The sequence below is a fragment of the Polyodon spathula genome, chromosome 19 (assembly GCF_017654505.1).
Source record: "Polyodon spathula isolate WHYD16114869_AA chromosome 19, ASM1765450v1, whole genome shotgun sequence".
In the NCBI taxonomy this organism is placed as follows: Eukaryota; Metazoa; Chordata; class Actinopteri; order Acipenseriformes; family Polyodontidae; genus Polyodon; species Polyodon spathula.
Genome location: NC_054552.1, coordinates 10,059,960 through 10,085,328, shown reverse-complemented (window position 1 = coordinate 10,085,328; position 25,369 = coordinate 10,059,960). Strand labels below are relative to the sequence as shown.

The window sequence follows — 25,369 nt, the reverse complement described above, 5'->3', positions numbered from 1 at the left end:
GCTACTCCATTACTCCGCTCACTCCACTGGCTCCCAATCGCCACTCGCATCCAGTTCAAGACTCTTGTACTCGCCTACCAATACCTTGACCCGACTGCACCCAGCTACCTGCAGACCTTCATCTCTTCCTACACTCCCACCTGGCTGCACTAGAAGACTGGCTGTACCTCCTCTACGCTCCCCTGCCTCCAGAGCCCACTCCTTCTCCACCCTCACTCTGCAATGGTGGAATGACCTTCCTAGGGATGTCAGGATTACCCAGTCCCTGACCACCACCTGGCATCTCCTCAAGACACACCTCTTCAGACAACATTTGTAAAGCTCAACTCTTCACTTCTGGACAATATAACACTATGCCTTTAATGCCCTTTAACTTGTACTTATCTGCTCCATATTTTACTGTATTTAATCCTGCACTTAGTCCAATCTGTAGTATTTTGTATTTCACTTGTAATCATATCTAAGGCTGATGTAACTATCTATACTGTTATCTGCTCTTGAATTACCCAGATATCAAATTGTCCTGTGTTTTGTATTTGCTCTTATTAGGACTGAAGTAATTGTACTGTAATTCTTGATATATATTTTATTTTGTAAACAACTGTAAGTCGCCCTGGGTAAGGGCATCTGCTAAGAAATTAATAATAATAATAATAATAATAATAATAATAATAATAATAATAATCAAATTAAAAAATAAATGCAAATGCGCCAGCTTCTACTGCTTCATGAATTTTCCCTGTACATAATTTACCTCAGAAATTATAAACATTTGCAATGATATTCATTACAAAAATTAAATTAAATAAAAAATAAACACTGATAAATTATCTGGAAATATTTTATAAATTAAATTGTCTTTGCGAAATAATATCTGAAAACAACCAACAAGTGTTAGCTTCTGACAGCCCATCTATTAGCTTGCGGCTGGCATCGCTTCTGCCAGCTGTACAGAGTACCCAGTCATGTATATGTGGACAGCAGCCCTTTCTAGACAGAGCGCCAGTGGTGGACAGTAAAGGGTTAAAACTCATTAAAGTTGGAATTCTTTCCTGAAATTTAACTCTGAAGGCGGAAGGAAAGGCTCAAGATTGCTCCACAGTGTTGGGCTACAGCTTCCTGTCCATTTTGGTGATCCCACATGTTAGTGACACTTAAGACGTCTGCTTTTAATTGGTATATTAAAATATAGTGTGCTATTCGCCATCATTCTATTCCAAACGTTCTATACACGGTCAGTATGTATGATCTCTTTCAGCACCTTGATTGCATCTGAATTATGGTGCCACTATATATATATAAACAAAGTTTGTGAACATAGCCAATGGAGAAATAGAGAAGTAGACAATATTACAAAAAATATATACAAATTATTTGTTAAATATCTTCATATATTTAGAAATATATTTTAAATAATTTAGAGATTCTTGTCAGGACCCCCTTGAATATGAGGTGTACAGTGGACAAAAAATGGAAACACCAACGTAAAGTCACTTAATAGGGCGTTGGTCCACAACGTGTGGCCAATACAGTCTGTATGTGCTGTGGCATAGTCTACCAGAATCTGGAATTCTGCAGGAGGGATACAGCACCATTCTTCCGCGAGAAAGTCAATCAACTCATGTCTGGTTGATGGAGGTGGAAAAAGCTGTCTCAGGCGTCGACGGTTTGTGCACTATACCGACTATGGTATCCCACTCTGTGGAGTTCTCAGCATACCGTTTGATGAAACTGGCTGCTCGCACCCCAGTTTTGAAATTTGCAGTGCAGTTGCTCGCCTGTTTTGCCTTGCACTTCAAATTAATGCACGGATATCACGATCCTGGATATATGCGCTTCCGCCCACTGTTGCCCTTTGCTGATGATGTCTTTCCCTCAGAGTTCCATACCGACATCACCTTAGAAACCATTGCTCGTGAAACACCAGCAAGTTGAGCTGTCTTGGTCACTGAAGCGCCGGCCAAACACGCCCCAACAATCACCCCTCTTTCAAAGTCACTGAGGTCTCCTCTTGCAGCCATGCTAGCCATAATTATAGTCAACCAGGCCTGTCCAGTATTTTTATACATGACCTTAATCATGCTGCGATGTTATTTACTTAATTAAAGCAAGAGCCACATGTGTGGAAGCCCTTGCTTTCAATATACTTGGTGTCCCTCATTTACCCAATTGTTTTTTGTTTTTTACCTTTATATCTCAAGGGTATATAACATATCTTAAATACATTTAGACAAATTAAATTGCTTTTCGATTTCAATCTGCTTTAAATAAAATAAATCACTTTAAGATATTTTTAAATGCAACTGATATATCAATTGAGATAACCCTTAACCCAGGGCGTCAGAAACTTGGTCCTGGGGACCTGTGTCAAAATAATATATCCTTCTTTATTTCTACTTTAATTAATAGTTCTACCTCATTTTCAAAATGATCCCCCTCCCCCTCCGAAGCCTAAGAAGCTATTCAAAGCTTAATTTCACGAAAAAGCTGCACTTTCACTTGGAGTTTTGAGAAAGCAAGTCAGAGAGACTGGAAGCAGCCGCACGTTCAGTGTGAATAATCGTGAACTCCACGAACTTCTGGTACCTGCAAACAAGACCCTGAACTAGCGACTGAAGAAGCAGTTTAAACTGGACAGTCACTGCCAACCAGTTTATTACAGCAAATCCACTATAAAAAAAAAAAAAAAAAAATGTTTTTAGCCAGGAAGCACTTCATATCCATACAGGAGGTGGTCCTGTTTTTCTAAAAGCAGAGTTGAATATTTCTGTAATACTATTAAAACTGAAAATAACCTGTGAGGAAGTCCAGAGTCTATTGAATAACAAAATGTAGTACCCAGTGCACGGCTGTAGCAAAGATCCCTTCTCAAATTCAGGCCGTCAACCATAACGTGGGTGGCAAAAACAACCCTGTCCTCAATAACGCCCCCACGGGGAATATCTGTAATTCAAGACTGAGTTCCAGCAGGAGGAAAAACCCCACCAACCAGAGGAAAGGGCACCTGCAAGGAGGCTGGCCTTTCAACTTCAATATCCAAATAAGAGAAGAAGCTTCTTGCTATTAATTTATCGTGGCCAAGAGACAAGAATGCGCTCTATCTGTTCAGTAAGACTAGCTCCACTAGTGAAACCAGACAGGTTCACATAAAATTGTGCCTAAACTAGGGACCCATAATTGTGGTCAATTTTAACACCAAGATTCATGAGTATGTTTATAATGTAGTACCTTAAATTGGGAATGCAAATGTTTAATTGTTTTCAGTGATTTAATTTGAGTACTGTTTGATCTAGGAAGTGCAAGTGTAATTATAAAAATTACATGTGTGCAGTCACATTTCTTTCTATAATCCACACTTGTTCAGATGGCAGATTGGAGATTTTTCTCAGAAGATACTAGCTAAATTACCAAAGCCCAATGTGGTCAGAACAAGAGATGTGAAAAATTGCATGACAGGACACAGACTGTTCTGTAACACTTAAGTTAGGTTAAAATTTAAAAAAAATAAAATAAAAAAAAACACTACAGAAAATTGATAGCCGTCAACCTTACTTTTACTGGACAATCTGATCAAATCAAGAAGTGAAAGGAAAAGGCTGGAATCGCATGTAGTTCTCAAGTCTTTTCTTGTTTTAATGGTTGAAGTACATACAGTATTGTACAATATTACACTGCCGCTCCTAAAACTTTCACCTGTGAGTATTATATTGCTACACTGAATCCTTGTGAACAGGACACTTCATTTTACCATACAACTTACTTATGAAACTTCCTTCCACAGTAACTGAAAGGAGAACCCTCAGCCTTTTCACTTTCCCATGCAGGGGGTGTGAATCAGTGTGTGTTCCTCATTTATTTACAGCAAGACCCCTTTCTGAGGGAGGGGCTTTTATTTTTTGCATTCATTCAAGCTAGTTAGTGTCGTTACAGCTGGACCAAGGTAAAAACCTGAAGTATGAAAAATAAAAACAACTTTTGAACTATTTTGTTTTTTCTTGACTTCATTAAATAATTTAGCAGCTAATAATAACAGTTACTGTACACTGCACTGTGTAAGACTGCAATATTAACACCTCATTCCTGCACTTGCTGATGCCATGTTTTCGTAGGTTATTTGAAGACAACCTTTTCCAGTCTCCTTTTCTTAACCTTTTTTGTTTTTAGTCACAAGATATATTAATTATGGCACCAGCACATACAATCTTGTGGAGTAGGTCCATTTAAATCTGTGCTACAACACTATTTTCCCAATACATTTTTTAAACATGTATCTTCATTAAATGACATACATTAACTGTTTAATTTCTTTAAGATTAAAAACGCCCAAACATTTCTGTACAAGCACATGGAAGCGTATTTTGAAACAAGCAATCCAACAGATTGTTCTTTTCTTTTCGTCTGGGGCAGAACAGTTATTTGCCTGCCTTTGCGTTGAGGTTGAAGAGAGCGAGGATGTCAAGCATGGACTGGATAATGTTTTCTCCGAATCGGTGAGAGTCCTGCAAACAAAATTCTTTCAAGTAGGGTTAGGGTTAGGCTGATATTTTAAGCTCAGTGTTAGTATTCTCTCAGCTGGCCCGTCACTGAAAAAAAGCCTTTTGAAAATTTTGAACCACCTCAGAGTTAGTGTTATTAATAACTGTATGCTTGAACCCAAGTTGTATTATTTTATCTGTTTTATTATATTTATAAGTGTGATACACACACACATTTCTGAATGGTAACGGTTATGATTTGGATCTCAAACTAAATTAAGTGAAAAATGTACCGTCTCTGGGCTTGACAACTTGCTGGAGATGTGGAAATTGATGAGATTTTCTCCAACGATGATGTAAGAGACACCGTAACCATCATCAGCGACCTGAGGAGGAAAGCGTGCCGTTAGTACAGTTCTGACTTATTGGAATCAGTCTTGTAAACAATATTGTGGATTACAAAGAAAAATCACGGTGGATCTAATTTTTTTTTGTAATAGGGACACCCAAAGTTTGCATCTCAGTATCAGCTGTAATGATTTATAGTTCTCTCTGTGTCAAATCCAACCCCTTTCAATGTTTCGCTGGATATATGCAGATCTGTTGCATTTTTGTTGGAATGGCAGGTCCGTACGTCGAGGAACCAAATCCAAGAAATGAAGTTACTATAATGCTCTCCAAACCTTTAACAGTACAGGATTTATTGTCAACCCAGAAGGTGTCTATATCGCAACATGACTGTTGTTCCATCAGGAATATTTTAGTATTTTTTTTTTAGCAAAAATCAATAAATATATAATGGTTATATTTTGCAACTGCAATAGAATATTAGATTTAATTAGCCCCAAAGTCACAATTCCGATGCTTTTTTCATGATCTTATCCCTGTTTTATATCAAGTTAATAAAGGCTCTACTCACAGGTCCGAAGCCCCCCCCGCTGGACACATGGTGAGGGTTATTGGCCAAGTCAAACAGTTCCAATTGCTGCTGAGGAGTCTGGCTGGTAGAGAGCCTCCATGGCTCCGAAAGCACCTACAGGACAGGAAGCACACAGTGAACACACCTGAAACATCAACATCAACAGATTTGATTTTGCCTGGCAAGTATAAAACTGATACGCAATTGTTCATTCATTGAAGTTCAAATGTTTGTAACTCTAAAAGAGGTTTTTTGTGATGTCCTCTTACTTATTATTTATTTCTTAGCAGGACGCCCTTATCCAAGCCAGAGACCTTTGCAATATCTGCATACCCGACCCCTCCATCTCCTTAAATATCATAATTCTAAACCTACTCGATTGAGACCAAGTACCTTCCTTGTAGAGTCTATTCCGAGTTCCAGTTAAAACGTAAATAAAGAAAAAAAAACAGTCAATTAATCATATCTCATTTACTTCTTTTCCTAATAATCCAACACTGCATTGAAAAGAAAATAACAGGCTTCTTCAAAACTTTGTTACCATAAATAGACACACATTTGCATACTCATTTTAGACAAGCCTATATCATATCCCACCACTAAATTAATGTTCAACAACAAATATTACACCACCACAACACTGTTTTTTAAAACAGCTACAGGACAAATACAAATGTGCCGCTGCAGAGATGAATTTCCCATCTTTTTGTTGTCGTAATATTTTGCAAGATTTGCATTGTACAAAGCAATAGGGCTGTGTTACACGGTTCGAAGGTTCGTTCGCTAGTCAGGAATTCGAAGATTGTTTTAAACCTAAAAATGTTTAATTCTGTTAACAGAAACCGTTTGACAATGTGTGAATACAACAAATCACACATTACATGTCACTCACATGCAAAATTTGGTTTTTATTTGTATAATGCATATTACTTAAACAAAAGTTGTATTCCAACGAATCTTTATATGTAGCAACTCTACGTGGTGCCGCTGCCGTGTATGGAGCAGGGTATAGTATCCAAAGCACTGGTGCGGTACCTATAGCGGTTTTAGTGCTTTAGTAAAATATGTACTGAATACCTAGCGTACAAGACATTGTAAGAGAAGCGATATGGTAGAATATGTTTGAAACATACAAAATATGCGTTAACACTAATAATTTTAATATTTAAAACTGAGCAACGTCCTCCCCTCCTCACTCCAACTCATGTTATCCTGAGGCAAACCTTTAATTTCTTCATTCACCATCGACAGCAAAGCTTTGTATATCATAAACTGTATTGAAAGAAATGTGTCGAAACCCCTCTGCTGTTTGGGATTTTTTTGTTAACTGAATGCAAACTGTGCAAGCGACTCTTGATGTGTAATGGAGGCACAACCAATCTCCGGGGTCACTTGACAAGCGTAAGTTCATATTATTATTATTACTATTATTATTATTATTGTTATTATTATTATTATTATTATTATTATTACTATTATTATTATTATTTGTTATTATTATTATTATTATAGTAGTAAAATGACTGAGTGACAACCTGTTTGGAACGGTGACTTCTAAATTACAGTGAACTCCAAAAGTATTTGGACAGTGACACATTTTTTGTTGTTGTTGTTTTGGCTCTGTATTCCAGCACTTTGGATCTGAAATGATACAATGACTATGATTAAAGTGCAGACTGTCAGCTTTAATTTGAGGGTATTTTCATCCATATCGGATGAACTGTTTAGAAATGACAGCACGTTTTGTACATAGTCCCTCCATTTTAGTGTACCAAAAGTATTTTGACAGATTAACATTTCGTACAATAAAGTAGTCATGTTTAGTACTTGGTCACATATCCTTTGCATGCAATGACTGCATGAAGTCTACGACCCATAGCCATCACCAGACGCCGGGTATCTTCCCTCTGCCAGGCCTGTACTGCAGCCATCTTCAGTTCCTGCTTGTTTCAGGGGCTTTTTGCCTTCAGTCTTGTCTTCAGCATGTCATCGGGTGATTGACTTGGCCAGTCAAGAATTTGACTGGCCCTGAAAAACTCCTTGGTTGCTATGGCAGTAAGTTTGGGGTCATTGCAACAGACTCCAAAGGCAAATGCAAAGCCAAGAAGCAAGACTAGACATTGACAGCTCTCTTGTGCATGCACTAACGATGCAAACAAACACACCTGCCTAATAAGAAACAGCTGTGAAGCCAATTGTCCAATTACTTTTGGTTCCCTAAAATGGGGGGACTATGTACAAAATGTGCTGTAATTTCTAAATGGTTCATCTGATATGGATGAAAATACCCTCAAATTAAAGCTGACAGTCACTGCATCATTTCATATCCAAAGTGCTAGAATACAGAGCCAAAAGAACAGAAAATGTGTCACTGTCCAAATACTTTTGCAGTTCACTGTAAGCTTCTTTTGCCTAAGTCTGCTGCAGTTGGTGATGCTGCAATGCAAGCTTACTGAATATATCACAAGCAGCATCAATTACGTGTGAACAAAGAACATGTATTTTTATTTAAATTATAAAAAACACTGTTCTATGCAGTGTACTTCTAAACTACATGTGAATGTTTCAAATGTCAAATAAAAGGATTTTCAATCCAATACAAGTAGATATGGTGACATCACCAGTAAATTATGCAAATTAGCACCATTGATGGTTCAAACCTTCCTTCGGTAATGTGTTCCAAACCTTTGAAGGTCAAAATGTGCCACTCGTTGCAGCCCTACAAAGCCACATGGACTTTTATCACTGAATAAAACAATGTCATCATTTTTCCCAAACAGTAAAATTAGACGTTCCCTTTCCAGCAACATCATCGGCCTCCATATTTTTGTTAGAAAATCTCTCCTTCACATACATTTTTGGTTGACTGACGTGCACGCTAGAAGTCCTCGCCACTCACACAGCACTTCACTCACACAAGATATTTTTAGACAAGCAAAAAAGTTAGCAGGAAGTGAGTTTTAAGAAGCACTTAAAATACTCACTGAAAATTACAAACGCCACAATCCACTCACTGACAAAACACTGAGCCCACCCGACCCAAGCCCAAACTATAATATACAAACTACACCTGACCTGAACCGAACGCGACACTTATTGTCGGATCCCGTCGAGCTTGGGTTGGGTAGCAAGGCTCTAGTTCTTGTTACTCAAATACTGACTTTCATTCCATTTTCTACATACCTTGTGTGCTTTGACCAGTTTTCTGGAGAGGCTCTCCAGCTCTAACTGTCTGGTTGTCAAAACAGACATTTGGAACACAGGATAGATCAGCAGTGTCTGTTTAAGAGCTAGCACCATCTAGTGAACCTAGTTTATGAATATACCTGTATATTTAAAACTGCAGTCTCAAACAATAGGATTTAAAAATACAATTATTATTATTACAGAAAACATACTCACCTCTTTCAGGAAGGGAGAATCGACCCCAAGGTATTTGGACACTACATAGAGACAGAAGAGATGCCGATCAATGCCTTCCCCAGTCATTGCCAGACGGTACAAATTCTGGTGTTTTTCAGCCGCAAGATTGAACAGCTTCATTTTCTCTTCATTCTTGGGATGCAACAAACAAGTTATCATTATCTTGCTTCTACAGACATTCAGTATCTGCCTCAACATTACTTTTATATATCTTAGTAAAGAAATTAAATAGTATGTATTGTTCAAGAATTCACTTCTTCCAGCATGTTTTTTTTTTTTTTTTTTTTTTGCCCAAAACTGGGTGTTAAATTGTACAATTACACTGAGAATGAACACAGTTAATATACCATTAGTGTATGGTTATTGATTTTGTTATTGCAGCTCTTACTGTTTTTTGGGAATCCATCATGGCGTGTACAAAGCTGCATGATTCCACGGTGCAGGAGCGCACAGTCTCTGTTCGACCCTCTCTGAAGAGTCGAGTCATCGAGGCTTCATATGTCAGGCAGAACTTGCCCTTGTCCTGTGTGGGGGGGGGGGGCAATATATTTAAAACCTCAAACTAGCAATGTTTGTAAATGTCAATAATGGATAACACAGAACATTCCTTGTCAAAAAACACCTTGGTTATTCATAGAAATCTCAATGCTTCAGTTTACGTTTTACACAAATGAGCTTGTGAGTGTATGATGGCAAGCTAGCAGCCACTTGAGGAGAAAGCCAGCCCTACAAATATCTGGGTGAGCTCTATGGACAACTGGCCAGTAGGGACACCGTTGCGCGAGGAGAAACCTCTTTTAAATCCCCAGCAAAGACCAGCAGGTTGGCCACTCAGTGTCCCTTTAAGCCAGGTTGTCTGTCTAAGTTTCAGGTTTCCATCATACAGAAAAAAATCTGTAGACAAACATGAAATGCTAGTTTTATGGCAATTATGGTTACAGATGTGGAAAGTTGCTTCAAATTACAGATATTTCCTCTTATTATTGCTCAGTGCCTGCACAACATACTCAAGCATTCCTCGATCTAATGAGCTCAAATGAAAAACTAGGTTTAACAGGGAGGAGTTTGAATAGGTCCAAGTAATGCTTGACCCAGTGCTGACCAGGTCCAGCCACTCTCTTACCCGGAAATGAGCCAGCTGCAGGGCAATCTGAATGAAGGCGTCGGGGCTCACCCTGCACTTCTTGATCAGACCTTTTCCAAATTTGTTGAATGGGAAAGTGTGGGAGTCGACGTCGTCAGCCAGTGCCTGGGCAACCTTCAGAGAGCTCTGGATAACACTTTGGCACTGCAGACGAAATAATGAAAGAAATGAGAGTGAGACAAACGAGAGAGAAACTTGCAAAGCCCTTCGGTCGTTCTTACTACAGTGGCAGATCAATCGATGGTGCTGGCTATGGCTATAAAGACACTTTGGCTGGCCTAACCAAAGTTACAGGTCTCTATGACAGGCAGCTAGAACTGAAGAGCAGCTCCTAAACTCTGAAAGCACCAAAAACTTGTCAACAACAAAAAATCATGGGTCAGTAACAAATATAAACACATTCAAACACTTCCAGGTTTTACTATATGCTTCAGTTTAAGTTACATAGACTGGCATGTGCCTTTTGAGCTCCAGTGTTTTTGAAAACAAAACAAAACAACAAAAAGGTGATTCCTGGAGTTATAGTGCCACCTGGTGGTAATATTTTAAACCATACATTAAATATAACTAATTACATCAGCTGATTGCAAAAAAGTTATTAATGTCTAAAGCAAATATGTTTCATTTTCTCTTTCCTATTAAGGGTACTAACATGTGACAGAATAACAGCAACAGTATTGAAATAATGTTACAAAATAGATGGTCTGTGAAAAAACACTTAAATACAATAGACAGTTCAAAATCTAACATGAAATACAGTACTATTATTATGGCTTCCGGTAGACATACATAATTTAGCAATTTCTTTGATTACATGATAAATAACTTATGTCTCAATCCAAAAATTCTGAGTCATGCAAAACTTTTGTCCGTAGCTCTAGTACTAAACCAAATGTTACGTACGTGCAACATGTCATACCATGTCCTATTTAACTGTCCCTGATAATTGCCAGGAACTCTGCACTTTATGTGGCAACATGATGAAAAACAACTGTAAATATCCTGAAAACCCCAGATGAAAGTGTTTCCTAGTTTCAGATAATAAACCAGGAACCTTATCACTCAATGAATAGTTAACTTTAGTGTTCTCGGAAGATAAAGGGTAATTTGCTGTTTCCAGTACTAGGAGTGGCAGAGGAGAACTGAAGGTCAGCGTGAATCCTCCAATCCCACAAACAATCGCTACCTTTACATCCAGGAACATTTGAATACAAAGATACAGAGAAACGTATCACAGAACAATGAAACGTCGGCATGCATTTCATAATGATGTCAGTTTGGACTGAAGTGGTTTAGATTAGTGAGAGCGTACTGTATATATCGTCAAACAAAAGGACACAGAATCTGATGGCAGTCCAGAAATGGGTGTGGGGGGGTGGGGCCTCTTATCAGCCCACAACAAAAATATAATAAAATAATAATAATAATTAAGTAATCGAGTTACAGATAAAAACACCCCCATAAATACATACTTCATATCTTAAGAGTTCCTTTCTAAACGCGATAGGAACGACACGGAAAGAAAAACTTGAAAAATACTATCAGAAATACCTTCAATCATCTATGTTTTCCCAACTTGTTACCCATTGGCTAGTTGGTATTCTTATTAATTAATCCAGCAAAACAATATTTTGAGGAAGTGAGGTGGGGAAGCGTATTACTGTTGCGCTCTCTGAAGCATTCTGTCGTGGAGTCTCCTTCAAGCAATGTTTGTTTCTCCACCTTACTTTCTGAGAATCACCCCTTCGGGGGCTTGGGGTTTTTCAGCAACCCTCACTCGTGGAATAAATACAGTACTCCATGAATGTGTATGGTGTATCTTCCATTTAGTCTCACAAACTCACTTCTTCTAGACTCTCCCACTGTAGTCTTTGGGGTCCAGGCACATTGGGGTTAATGCTGCCTTTGCAATGCCCATCCTCTTCATATCCCAGCTGGAAACTGTCCGTAGACAACACATGCTGCCAAAAAATAATAAAAAAACAATACAGTTTACCCTCTATTAAAGAAAGGGTCACACTCAATGTACAGTACATTCTAAACACTATGAATTACCATATATTCACAGGTCTTTCTACAACACCGAGGCACACATTATGGTAAAACTGTTGTTGACTTTATTGTTCTCATTAGATCATTTTATTGTATGTTGTTCAGACCAGAAACATGCAAGTCATAGGAAAAGCTCTGATTGGTTACTGAGTAGTTGGCGTCCTCACACTTTGCCTCTCTTTATCAACCAGTCGCTCTTTTCAATCTCAGACACTTGTATACAAAAACCTACGAGGTGATGGTATACAGTGCCTTGCAAAAGTATTCAGACCATCTCACAGTTTTCACATTTTGTTGCTTTAAAGCTTGTAGTCATGACACTTTGAAGTAGGAATTAATGTGTTATATACACAACCTACTCCACCCATTCAAAGCAAAAACAAAAAGAAAGAAGTTAATAGATAATTAAATATGAAATAAAAATGGAAAAGTCATGATTGCATAAGTATTCAAACCCTTTGCTGTGGCAAACCTAAATTAATTCTGGTGCTCATAATGACCTTAATGAGCCACACAATTAGCTGAATGGCCTCTGTCTGTGTGCAATATTAGTGGGTCTTGTGATTTCAGAAGATAAACACCTGTCTCTGTGAGGTTCCTTGGTCAGGTAGTGAATTTCAAGCACAGACTCAACCATGAAGACCAAGGAGCTTTCAAAGCAAGTCAGAGATAAAGTCTCTGAAAAGCACAGATCAGGAGAAGGGTACAAACAATATCGAAGTCTCTGACTATCCCTGTGAGCAGAGTCTACTCAATCATCAAGAAACTGAAGGTCCACTGTACCACCCAGACACTGCCTAGATCAGGCCTTCCCTCCAAACTGAGCAGCCGGGCAAGGAGGAAACTGGTGTGAGACCAACAACAACTTTGAAAGAGCTCAATGTTTAATGGCTGAGATGGGAGAAAATGTGCAACAATATCCAGAACATCACAAAAGTAGCCTGTTTGGCAGGGTGGCAAGAAGGAAGCCATTACTAAAAATAAGCCATCTCAAAGCCCGCATGGAGTTTGCAACAAAGCATCTGAGTGATCCTGCAAAAATGTGGCAAAAGGATGCCCCCCTATAAAAGCCCCTCAGTCAGTACCAACATGACTGAGAAAAGCCTGCTTGTTAGAATGAACTAACAGCTGTCGCAATGGTGATGCTAAAATAGCTGGTCACCAAAACGGCATTGAGATACTGTGGTTGTAATTGCAACAACCAGCCAACGCAAGTATCTTGGTTCTGTGCAATGCTGCTGAGTCCAGTAGTTGCTCTTACTGCACGTGTGTTGTAAAAAACTGAAATAACACAATGATATTTTTTTTTCTCAACAAAAAACAGTATTTTAACAATTGCACAAATAATATAAAATGTCTGTTACAGTGCTAATTAGCAAAAGCCAGAAGAAAATAAGGTCCAGCCGGAGCTATGCACACTGGGGGGAGAGCACAAAGCCAGCCGACTTATGCTGCTGGGTCCCTGGCTTTATGCACGGCACAAGGCCACAGCAGGATGTAACTAGCAACAGGTTGTACTGCACACACATACTTGCGAATAGAACTATTACAGCGATTCGCTTAAATACCACCTACAAAATATGTAAAAACACATAAAATGTGAAATATACACAGTTATAAATAACAACATACTTATTTGAAAAAGGCTCTCTGATCAGGTAAGTCTTGAAAGGAAAAATGGTGCAGAGATCTGTGACTGCAGTACTTTTCATCCCTTGGGGGCCAGTCACGACCACATCACAGGCTCAAAGAGCACCTTTAGTATAAAGTATTCAGGTCTTTAGGAGGTAAATGCCCATTCAGTAATGGTTACATTTCGTACTTGAAAAATGAAAGTTCCTTGTAAGCCACCTCCATGACCTACCTAATATGAGTTACATGGAGTGGGCAGATTGACACACAGATCACTGTAATATATTGTATTACACTTGGTCTGACCGCAGACAAATACAATTATCAAAAATGAAAAGGCAGCTGCAACATGAAAACCTTAAACATTCATTTCAATAGAGTTTAATAGTCCAACTTATGAATAACCCATGTCTTGTAGTTATTTTTTTAAATTAATTTTATAGTAAATTCAAGTGTAATAAAGTGTAACTGAAATGCTTAGAACAAGCTTGCTTTGCTTGCAATGACAAGCAGTTCCTCAGACCTCCCTCGAGTTAATAGAGAAACCCTTTCTCTGTGGAGCCCTACCTCCCAAAGGTGACCAACAATAGGAGCATCTGCCCACGAGTGCTCTGCATTCAAGCCCATGGTTCCATTCTTGTATACAATAAAGGAGAAAGACTTGTCAAACCACCTACAAGTGAAGAAAAAGAAAATACACCATACAAAATAAATATCCAAATCAATCCATATGGTGTATCATAACCAGAGATTAGGTATTCTAGCACCTGCATGAATGTGTGCTAAGGAATGCCCATACCAAGTTGTTCAAGATATAGCTTAGAAGTAATGCATGCATCAGGTAAATGTAATATGTTACAAACAAGCCTACCTGTCGTAGCATTTTCCATGAAGCAAAGACTTGGCATAGCTATCCAGTGATCTCACAGGATCTTCCTTGTTATAGCCTTGCTCAGTATCATCAAGGGTCACAAAGAAGGCTGCCTTCTCAATTGCATCCAAACTCTGCTTGTTCTTCCCTTTGCTGAAGTAGTTCTGACGGGCATTGGCCCAAGGCACTCTACAGAATGCAAATGAGTGTAATGTGATTACTACTGACAGTGACCAAATAATGAAACCTCTTTTTAATTGTTAATTAGATGGAGAAATCAAAAGGAAAATGTTTACAAATATATGGAAGTCTCATGAACTTCAGTAACAGTAATGATTGAACCTCGACCTCAGTGAACTCTTGGCTCAACTTCCCTCTCTAAATGTGGTTTTTATTTCAACATCTCTTGCCAATGGTTCCTACAAGCAACTTTTAGAGCTATTTGTTTATTTCTGTAAATAGGCAACAGCCCAACACCACCCTTCAGGGAGGTTCCTGTAAGAATCACACTCACTGCTCTCCCTTCTTATTTTTTTCACTTCAGGTCAGGTGAAGCCAATTTGTCCTGCCACAACAGTTTACTTGCTGTGTTACAATTTAGCATGTCCAATTATGTTATCTCCCCACAGCAACTCCCAGTTCAACCCTACAGGTGTCCACTTGAGTCACTGCCAGTTCTGTCTCATAAACCCTTGAGAGCATCAGTCACAGTCAACATGAGGATTCCTGTCAGATACCCTGCAAAAATCAGCAACTGCCAGGACATAAACCTCTGCTCCCCTGACTCACCCTTCACACCACACAACCGTGCCTTTACCTGGTAATTACTAGAGATCTTCTGATTATGTTTTGGATGAACACATTTATTTCACATAAAACTCTGTAGATTTGTCAAACTACTAAACAGCTTCTGTTACCAAACGGTTTTATTCAATTCAAACGAGACAATGTGACCTACAAACAGGAAGTGATTAAAGAAAAAAAACACAAAGAAAAGAACGAAAAGAAGACCTTCAGTTGAGCCAAAAGGGACCAGTGATAATGTTCCTGGTGCTAATATGGAATGGGATGCATTGGCTACTATTCCTTTAAGCTCTCTTAATAAGCCCACCTGTCTCCTGCAGTGAGTGCTGCAAGATGCTGTTCTCCAGGCTGAGGCTCAGATTTATCGTCCAGAATTTTCTGCATCTGCTGCTCGATCTCTCTGGGTTTCAGCAGCCGTCCGTCGTGGTACATCCACACCTTGAAGAAGCGCCCCTTGTGAAAGACCACGATGTGCTTGCTGTCCCTCACGTGCTGAATAGTGTCTACAGTCACACAGGTAGAAACACTGCAATCTAGTACTTACAAGTGGTCAGACATGCAATAGGACTCAAACATCAATTCAGGTGAGGCTAAAGCAGCTTTCACACTATGTTGCTGAGACAATGCATCAGCTTTAGGGGATACTGTTCAGATGTATACCGTATTGTTTGGGTAGGCTGCTAAATTAATCTACTGGACTATTCCCAAAATTAATATGTGGAAATTTCACAATAATTTCAGGTCTTTTCAATGCTGAAATGAAAATATAGATAATTTTCATTTTTAGAAAAAGTTCACTTTCGTGGCTTGTACGCTGTGATTGTACATTATTCCCTAAAACAGCGCTGGAAATAAGATTCCTATTCCCCCATTCCATGTTTTAATACAAATTTGACTATCCCCAGTGTGTAAGAACAAGAGTATCTTATTACACTGATAGTAAATCCAAGAATGGATCAAACTGCTGTGTAATGGAAGTCTTATTTCTATCCCTACTTAAATGTATGTACATATAAATACAAAATGTAACAGGGCTAGGCAAAACACAATCAAATTACTGTTACATGTTACATGTTTTTTTTAATCAAAGTAGTTAAAAAACTACAAGTTAAACATTTGGTTTACAGATTAGCTGTGGATTTTCCGTGCAAACTTTATTTATCAAATAAAAACAAATAAAAACAACAATAAAAAAGGATACCTACATACATGCAGTGAACATGCAGACATCCAGAAAGTGCTAGATGGGAAATCTGACCTTCAAATCCTCAGTACCAAAATATCCACCAGCGTGTTTTAAAATGTATCCACAACAATTAAACTTAAGTATGTGACACCAAGTAATGGGTTTATTATACAAAGAAACACCTTTTTGAAAAAGGAATTGTATTGTGAAATTTCTACTCAATTGAGAGCGGTCCACATCATTTACTTTGTGTCAAGTGCTTGTTCATTTCAGGTATAAAATGTCTTGAGAGTAAAGGTCTGTTTTTGTTAATAACTGTGTCGTTATCACACATTTTAAAAACCTAGGGGAAATACTAAAAGCAGAAAATATAGATGAACTGTGATATTTAGAAATATGGCGACAAAAGACAAGATGCAGAAAAAGGCCAGAAAGTTAATGTTTCATGTTCTGCGTGTATTAATGGAAAGGTTTTGTAAAGAGGTGTTCTGGCCAAGCTTTAATAAAATAAGGCCCACATCCTGTTGCTGTCTAGTTCCCTTTAGTTGAAGCTCATTCCTCCAGCTACAATAGAACTCTCAAAGTGTAATTCCTGTACAGCATGAACTCTGACCCTACATAGACAGTGTGGGGTTTAGGGAGGTGCCCAAATTCCTGCTGCACAGTAATTAAAATGTTGTGATTAAGAACGCAAATAGAAGGGAGACTAAACAAAGTCCAGCTACGTTGTTAAGGGTTTAAAGCCTTGTTTGTTTCACATCAAAATAATTTAGGAGATTGTGTTTTATTTTGTTTGTTTTTTTCCCCATCATACTAGTTTTTCATATAAATGATTCATTAGTTTGTATTTGGGCACAATTTTCAGCCTGGTGAAGAAAAAGAAAGGGGAACTATACGAGGCACTTTTCCACAGAGCTTTGATCCAGAAGCTACCCATTCGCATCCAGCCAGGGCTACACAGTACGAATTGTAAGGGACATCGACACAAACACTTGTGCTGTTATCAAAAGGGAATGTATGGATTACACTGCTAAAATTTGGTGTTCTTGTAGTTTCAATCGGTCCAGTTCGACACAAGCACTATCTCAATGTGCGTCTTGTAAACATTATGAAAGCAGACTTAGACTCACTTTCACACCACACTATACTCCACGCACAGTAATAACAGAAGTGCACAAAACAGGAAGCAGTGGGGAGAGAAATCAGGATGGTGTTCAGATCCCACCGAACAGCAGCTAGTCACTGCAGGCCTGTGGGGTGTCTAATTCAGCTCAGTCAGGCCTGAAACTGCTGGAACTACTATGCAATGGGAACCTTATTTCCATCCTGGGAATGTTTTTAAAAATCAAATAAAAATCACCTGTCTTTTAGGCATTTTATTAGCTAACAAATTGGTTAGTTACAGGTACCTCCGAGTTTCTAAAGGGGTCATAGTTTGATAATATGCAAGACATACAATAAAATGTGTATTTTATTTGTTACACTGTTTTACTTGATGATATTGAGCACCATTATTTTTTCTGAAGATATAAAGCCGAAACGTTTGTCTACTAAGTTTTTTGGAATTGAATTTGGATATTATTATTATTATTATTTTTTTTTTTTTTTTTAGTAAAAGTAGCTCACACTATTATTCAAACAAATCACACATGAATGAGCCCAACCTACTATAAACCCTTCCAAGATAAACCACAGCCGTTTATTGGAAAATTTTACAGCACGAGGGAATCCTCAGCCCCCTATAACTAAAAAACAACACTAGGTGGTTGATGCAACGCAGGGCCATTCCCCAGTGCTGTAAAAAACAAATCCAAGGGTGGTTTATAATGACAGAGTATAACGTTCCTTAAATCAATCCCTTAGCCTAGTACAAAAAATATTTATTAATCTGCTGACTTAAACGATTATTTATTTTTCATTCCTAATTTACAGTTTGTCCTGTAAAACATACTCTTTAGTAAATTTATTATTGTTGAAGTGAAGGCTCTTTATTTCAGCCTTTTAATTAACAAAAGATTGGAAATTTGATAATTTTTCAAACATAAATCTAATAGGCTCAATACAAGTACGGGTTTGTAATTTTAAAACCACTGGTATTCCCTGCTGGAGTCTACTATTTGAAGACTGAGACAGGTGATTTTTTTTCTCTGCATGGTGAGTCTAACAAATGAGTTAAAACACTGTAATTTTGTTTTTCATTTAGCATTTGTTTTTTGTTTTTTGTTTAATTATATGCAGTAAATTATTATTGCAATCATTTTTTAAATGACTAAGGTTATTAGAAATCCATGCAGTTTTAACTAAAAGCTTCTGGTTAGGAGCTGGAGAGACTGGAACTATACCTGACTCTACACCTGGAATGCGACTGGAGTTGAACATACGCTCATACTGGGAAGTGCACATTGGAATAGTATTTTGAATCATAAGCTGAAAAGCAAAAAGTCAAGAGAGTCAAAAACCAAGATAACAAATAAGAACACAAAAGAGGCAAACTAAAGAGACAATAAAAGGGATATGAAGGAGTCCATGGAGATGGAAAGTTAGCAAGCCGAATAAACCTACAGACCAGAGACAAAAGAAAATAAAATTGGAAATTTGAAAAGGGGGAGGTGTGGCGGCAGGAGGAGGGGGTTAGCTGATGTGCAGGGATCGGCAGTGGGGTCTGAAACAGTCAGGCGCTCACCTCAAAGAATGTCACCAGCAATCCGCAAAGCAGCATCGTTTCATAATGACAGGCAGTTGGGCGATTGCTTTTACAAAAATATCGTGAATTGAAAAGTGCGAGCTGGGTGTGAAATAACCAAAATCACACAATGTGTAATGGAGAACTGTTCCAAGTTACAAATAAGGTTTCTTAAAATGGAGGTAAGTTGTCCTGAATATACACTACATTAGACTAAAGCATCATGGGTAAGACTCCAATACCTTATTGTTTTGTAATTTAAATTTGGATATTCAGTGGACAAGAAAATAACCCAACCTAATGCCACACCTGCATTGTAATATTCTAAATACATTACAGTTAGATGTGGCACCATTGTTATTGTTAGTTTTTTGTATTCATATTTATGAAATAAGTGGAACGATGACGTGTGTGCTGGCAAGGTTTGCGGGTGACACTGGGCAGGGGTCTTGCTTTCCTCAACTCTTCAGCCGCTGCTTCACCCCTCTTACCTGTCTCTTGGCCCGGGAGGCGGGAAGTATTAAACATCCGCTCCCACTGGGATGAGCAGATGGGTACCGTGGATCCCAGAGCGAAAATCTGTTTCACACCGCAAACAATGCCCAAGCAAAATTAGAAAGTTATATTTTAGAGGTGGGTACGGTGAAGAAAGAGGGAAAGAAATGTAAAATGCTGATTCCATTTGTTTTAGAGGATGGCCCTGTTGCTATTAGCAGTATCTTTCACTCAGGAATCCTTCATTGTTACTGGCACCCTGCAGTGCAATATCATCCATAACCTCAAAACACCAGAAGAAACAACCACAAGACAAAACTTTATAAATAAACCTAGGCATTAATCAACCTATACCAAACCAATTTAAGAATGGATAAAATGATAGTGAGCTGCTTGGTTATAGTTTTGCAATATTAAAGAAATGCAAACCAATGCTTTTTTTCTGCATATTCAAAACTGAAGTTAAAAATACTAGCACCAAAGAACCAATAACATTGGTCGAAACTGTCATTTAATTTTAGTTTATTTTAGCATTTCTAAATGCAGCACTATTGAATGTTTAATAGCTATGGATCTGAATCTTTTATTATTTTCAATGATTTAAAACAAGTGTATCAATAAAAGGGCACACCCTTAACATCAGGAATAACAAGAATACAAAAAATAAGCTATGTTTAACTGTGTCAAAGCTTAATGTCTTATAGATGAGCCAGGAGCCCTGTTTCCAGTTTGAATTTGTTTGATCAGTTTTTAAGTGTTGGGTTCCTAACTTTGAAGCTATACTTTTATACTTCTCATTTTTAAAATCAAACTGGTCAACTTGTTGTTTTTTTGCTTTGTTCATAAACTGCTAAAATATCACTGTAGCAATGCATCAACACATCATCTTTATAACATGTACTTTTATTAACATTTACTTCCCAGGCTGAGGTCTTAAAAAGAGTAGAACTCGGGTTCCAGCAGCCTACAGGAGTGCTTATGATCTTCAAATCCATTTTTTTTGGTTTGCTCTCTGCTCGTGGAACAACATCCAGCAAGACTCCCAGTTGATTTTACAGGTTCAAGGAACAAGGACTAACTGGGGAACTCTTGTTTGTCACAAGCGATTGTATAGTAGGGGGTAGCAGAAAGGTTTCAGAGCCCTCTTTTCCACCGTTCAACCGAGCCGCACCGTGGCTGCTTCGGTGAAGCCTCTTTTTCCACTGCTGAGCCCGAGCCTTGAACCTTTCGTCACACGCAATGAACGTGTTGAGACGCATGTAGATGAAGTGTATTAAGAGCCTCTGTATTTGAGTTGAGAATGCTGGATCCAGAGGTTATGCTTGTGTTTTTCTTTGTTTTCGATCATCACATATTACTGAATACAACTGAAATGCAAAGAGAAGAATGCTTCTCGGCGAGAGCAGTAATTTTTAGTTTTATCTCCTCCAACTTGCTGCACATCATGCTGTTCGATTTCCTCAAGTCTACTGTCTGACACAAAGTAATGACAACAAACACTGACACTTCCCCTGTCCCTGCTCGGCTCCGAGCCAGATTCAGATGTGTTGTGTGGACACAGTTTCACGGTTTGGTTCTCATTCAGCTCGACAAGTAGCCAGTGGAAAAACACCCATACTGTAAGGATCCAGGGCACTCTCGGCTCAGATGCGCCAGTGGAAACGGGGTAAGAGGGCTCACGAAACAGTCACATTGTAAGAACAGTGATTCACCTTTTTTTTCATATATACATGCTTAGTTAATTTCAGGGAATAATTTGTAGAGACCTGTGTTATGAAAGTCAATAAATGATTAAGAAGAATACAATAAAATGTACAAATCTATATGCAAATGTATTTCTAAAACATATATTAACCCTTTGCAGTCCAATGTTGGACCAGGTCCAACATTACAATTTTTCTTTTCCAGTCTAATGTCGGACCCTGTCCGAATTCATCAAAAAGATGTAAAGCACAGGTCTCTAGTCGTTTTTCTCCAGAAAAAGCAGAGAAAACCTTTCAATGGCCAAGTGAGATCAATAGGAGCCGTATGAAACTGAAAAAATAAATAAATAAAAAAGGACATCTCTCATAGCCCCATCCACTAGAGATAACAGAGACATAAAGGAGGTAGCTGCTTCTGCATCCAGAGCTTTTTGGAGATGTTATAGTACTAAAATAATGACTTGGATCACATTATTGAGAGCTTGGTGATGAAACGAATGATCAGGAGAGGATTTATCAGTATGCACGACTATAAAGAGGTATGTGAAAAACACAGCAAACAAGGGGTGGGGCTTGGCTTAGATACAATACTGAGTGTCCTTTTGCGATTCAATGCCTTTTAAACCTGTTTTACTCTGAAAAAAAATTATATTTTAAACAGCGCGTGTAAAATAAACAGCACGTGTGAAAATAAATTGGACCTGACGCACCTGACAAGCATTGAATAAATGGACTGCAAAGGGTTAAATAATGATGGGGTATATTAAGGGGTTAAAGCAGACCTAAGACACTTCAAAGGCGTTCTGGTCAAAATAAGCCATAATCCAGCTGTTCACTTACTGGCTTGATTTGCTCTCGGTCCAGCTTTTGTCTATACAGTAAGATGGCGTGGATTGTGTTTCCAGCTCTAGCTGATTGAATCTTTGTTGGATAGACGTACAGGTAGTCCTAGACCAAAAAAAAAAAAACAGTATGTCAGACCAAGCTATATACACACACCAAGACTCTGAATGTATTCTTCCACTGGTTCCTGTATTAATAATGTGAGGGAGGCAGCGTGAGTCTACTCAATAGAGTCTTGTTCAGGGAAATAAAGGAGACTGTCCTGAGGCTATACATAAGTTGTTCTGGTAAGTTGTGGAGAAGCTTTAGAGGCGAAACTTTATAGGGCTGCCCTACTAACCCTATTATAAATGTCTCCCATGTGTTAGCATCACAGCTAAATTAAATAAACAGTCTTTTGTACATCTACCTCCCCTCCTCCTCATAGCGTATGTACTCCATGTCCACCTTGCTGGCAATTTTGTCTTCACAGCAAATCCAATGTATTCTCTATGCGTAACGCATAAGCATTTCCAATAGGAAATATATTCTGCTTTACATGTACAGTACCTCTGTATATGGATAAATTACTCAATTAACATGTAACATCTTTACTACAGGGGGCCTTATTAAAACATATAGTCAACAGCAAAAACTGAGGATCTGATCAAGCAAATCTACACTGACTGGACAAAAAGTATTGTAGTGCATTGTGACAAGCAACAGATGGGCTACAGTGATCTTATTAACCTCACACACTGGACTGGACATGACTGTTTCCACTCAAATAATAATAATCTTCCCTTTTACAAGTGATGCTCGCACAACATTTTCTTGGATGTTACGGAAAAGGACAAATATTGAAACAGAAAAATCACTGAGCTTATCATCCACCAGCAAGTTTATGCATCACCTGTATGAAGCAAACACCACAACTAGAGCTGTCAAATGTGACAGAAAGGTATGAAGTATGCTTTTCCTTCTGTAATGCGGGATTTCTTAATCTTAGCCAATACCATATTTCTTACATCCACTGGAGGCAGAGAGTTGCAAGGGAAAATGTTAATGGTTACACTCTAGACATGATTCTGTGAGCTCTATTGTGGTCACAGAGGTACTTTAAAAAAAGTTATTTTGAAGAAGAAAAACACATTCTAGTTTGTATTCTTCACTACTGAGAACAACTATCACGTTGAAGTTTTACTGAAAGCAAACACATTAAATAAAGCACAGTATGTCCCAGTTTGTTGTCTAGGAGCCTAGAATGAACTGACCCAGAAACGACTTTTTGAAATCGGTTCAATGGATTTGCTGGTGCAAACCAAAGCACACCAGTTCTGCCGCAGGCAGTCAGTTTCCTTCAATACAGTTCTGCAAGAGCTTCGTCAAGCATGTAATGTATCAGCACTTAGTTAGAAATAATTTCAAGTTAATGCTTCAAATCGGATAAGAGGTTCTCTGGATATAGGCAATAATGCAAAAAGGTATTTGGCTGAGCTTGGCAGAGGTGTCAGAAAGAAGATCAACTGAAAATAACTTTTAAGCTCAATAGGATTCTTAGTTAAAATGTAAAAGAAACCTGTTAACATTTCTTTCAATTTTCACTTAGGCCTGAAGAGGAGACTGTATTGGTTTTGAAAGCTAGTGTTTTTATATAGCACTGTTGCAGTTTTGAAACAAGCACATGTATCTGATACTAGGTTAAGTAAAGTTCTCAGTTTGCTGCTTTTCTGTAGTCTGTTATACTTGCACTTCCTGGGCCATTTCAACTCAGCAGTGTCTTCTGGGTTAGACCCGGTCACATTTACAGGAAGCAGCTGATTGGTTAAGGACAGAAAAGGTGGCGTTGTAAGGTGGGAACACTATTACTGTCTCAGTAACAATTACTATTAAATGCAAGTCTACCTAAAAGTAAGCCATGTAAACAGAGCTTTCCTAAGCCTAGTACAGATATCTGTTTTAAAATGAAAATGCAGATTAGCTATGAGATTCACTCAAGTGCTTCTTCAAAACTGCACATGCAGTATTCACAATAACCACTTCTAAGAAAATAAGAATAGAACATGACTCATGACAGCTGAGTCATCAGTGCAATGTACACAAAACTACAGTATACTGTTAATAGCTAGCACTGACAGAAAACCTGGCACAATGACATGAGCTAATCTTACAAGCTCATTAGCACAGCTGCCAAGTATAACATAGGCTATTAAAAAGTGCAGTTTCCTGTTCTGGTGAAAGAAAACTGAACTTGTGCTACAAACCAGTTGAACCTAAACAACAAATGTGCCAACCTGGCCCAGCCTGGTCTCATCAGGTGCTGAAGTGCAACAAGGTGAAACATCCTGAACTGATTCCCTCTATAATGTAGAAGTGTGCCAATGCAGCCCTGCCAGCGGCCTTGCCAGCACTGTTCATGAATAACTATTAACTCTCAGGCTCTTTAAAGAATGTTCTGGTGAATACAACAAAGCTATTTATGATCGTTAATATAATATATATAATATAATACTGTTTGTTTTGCATATTAATAATTGGTTAAGAGGAGGTAAAACAGTCAGTGATTAATTATGCAGGAGCAGGATTAGGGGCAATGCAGCTTTAAAGAATTTGTATTATATTAATAAAAAGTTTGGTATTTTAATACAAAGAGTTTGTGCCCTGTGAATTTGGTGTTATAAAATTTCCAAAAATGGCTTACCATTGCATAATAATTACTGTTGACCATGATTGGTCCACGTCCTCTGAGATAGATATATTCTTCCCACCAATCACTTACCTGGAAAAGATGAATACATAACAGTAATAAGTTAGATTTACATCACTGTAATTCAAAAATCTGTACATTCCATGGTTCAAAAGCAAGCAGAAAGGGATCTGATCTTCAACCCAGGTAAAGGGGGGAGGACTGATCATAATCTTTAAAACTCCTTTGAGTTTAGTGCAATTACAAACTTCAGTAATTCATTAAAATTATCTTTCATATTCAGTTTTGTCACAAATAACGATGCATGGCTTTGTCAAAAGGCTTAACCCTTCTGCATATTCATATACAAGACTTTGTCACACAAAAGAGTGTTTTGACATTCAAGTCCCTGTCTCACCCAGAGGTTTTACGAACAACAGAATCTTTTGCGATTAGAACATGTTTTATGTTCTC

The 25,369-nt window shown here is 38.2% G+C and overlaps 1 protein-coding gene across 2 annotated transcripts in view; it reads right to left on the bottom strand.

Moving 5' to 3' along the window:
- Positions 1-4,296: 4,296 nt before the first annotated feature.
- LOC121294487 (carnitine O-palmitoyltransferase 1, liver isoform-like) overlaps positions 4,297-25,369 on the bottom strand; it is a 36,671-nt gene continuing 15,598 nt past the window's right edge. Inside the window, exons 7-19 of one of the 2 annotated variants that reach the window (XM_041218228.1) lie at positions 24,911-24,988; positions 22,228-22,335; positions 19,681-19,768; positions 15,628-15,823; positions 14,517-14,705; positions 14,213-14,318; positions 11,806-11,922; positions 9,941-10,105; positions 9,206-9,340; positions 8,797-8,949; positions 5,395-5,508; positions 4,769-4,861; positions 4,297-4,499 (exon numbers count right to left, since the gene is read on the bottom strand). In XM_041218228.1, the coding sequence (XP_041074162.1) occupies positions 4,413-4,499; positions 4,769-4,861; positions 5,395-5,508; positions 8,797-8,949; positions 9,206-9,340; positions 9,941-10,105; positions 11,806-11,922; positions 14,213-14,318; positions 14,517-14,705; positions 15,628-15,823; positions 19,681-19,768; positions 22,228-22,335; positions 24,911-24,988 (1,629 nt within the window). In that variant the 3' untranslated portion in view covers positions 4,297-4,412. Of the gene's footprint in view, positions 4,500-4,768; positions 4,862-5,394; positions 5,509-8,796; positions 8,950-9,205; positions 9,341-9,940; positions 10,106-11,805; positions 11,923-14,212; positions 14,319-14,516; positions 14,706-15,627; positions 15,824-18,848; positions 18,934-19,680; positions 19,769-22,227; positions 22,336-24,910; positions 24,989-25,369 lie in introns of both variants that reach the window. The other variant, XM_041218229.1, reaches the window with a different exon arrangement.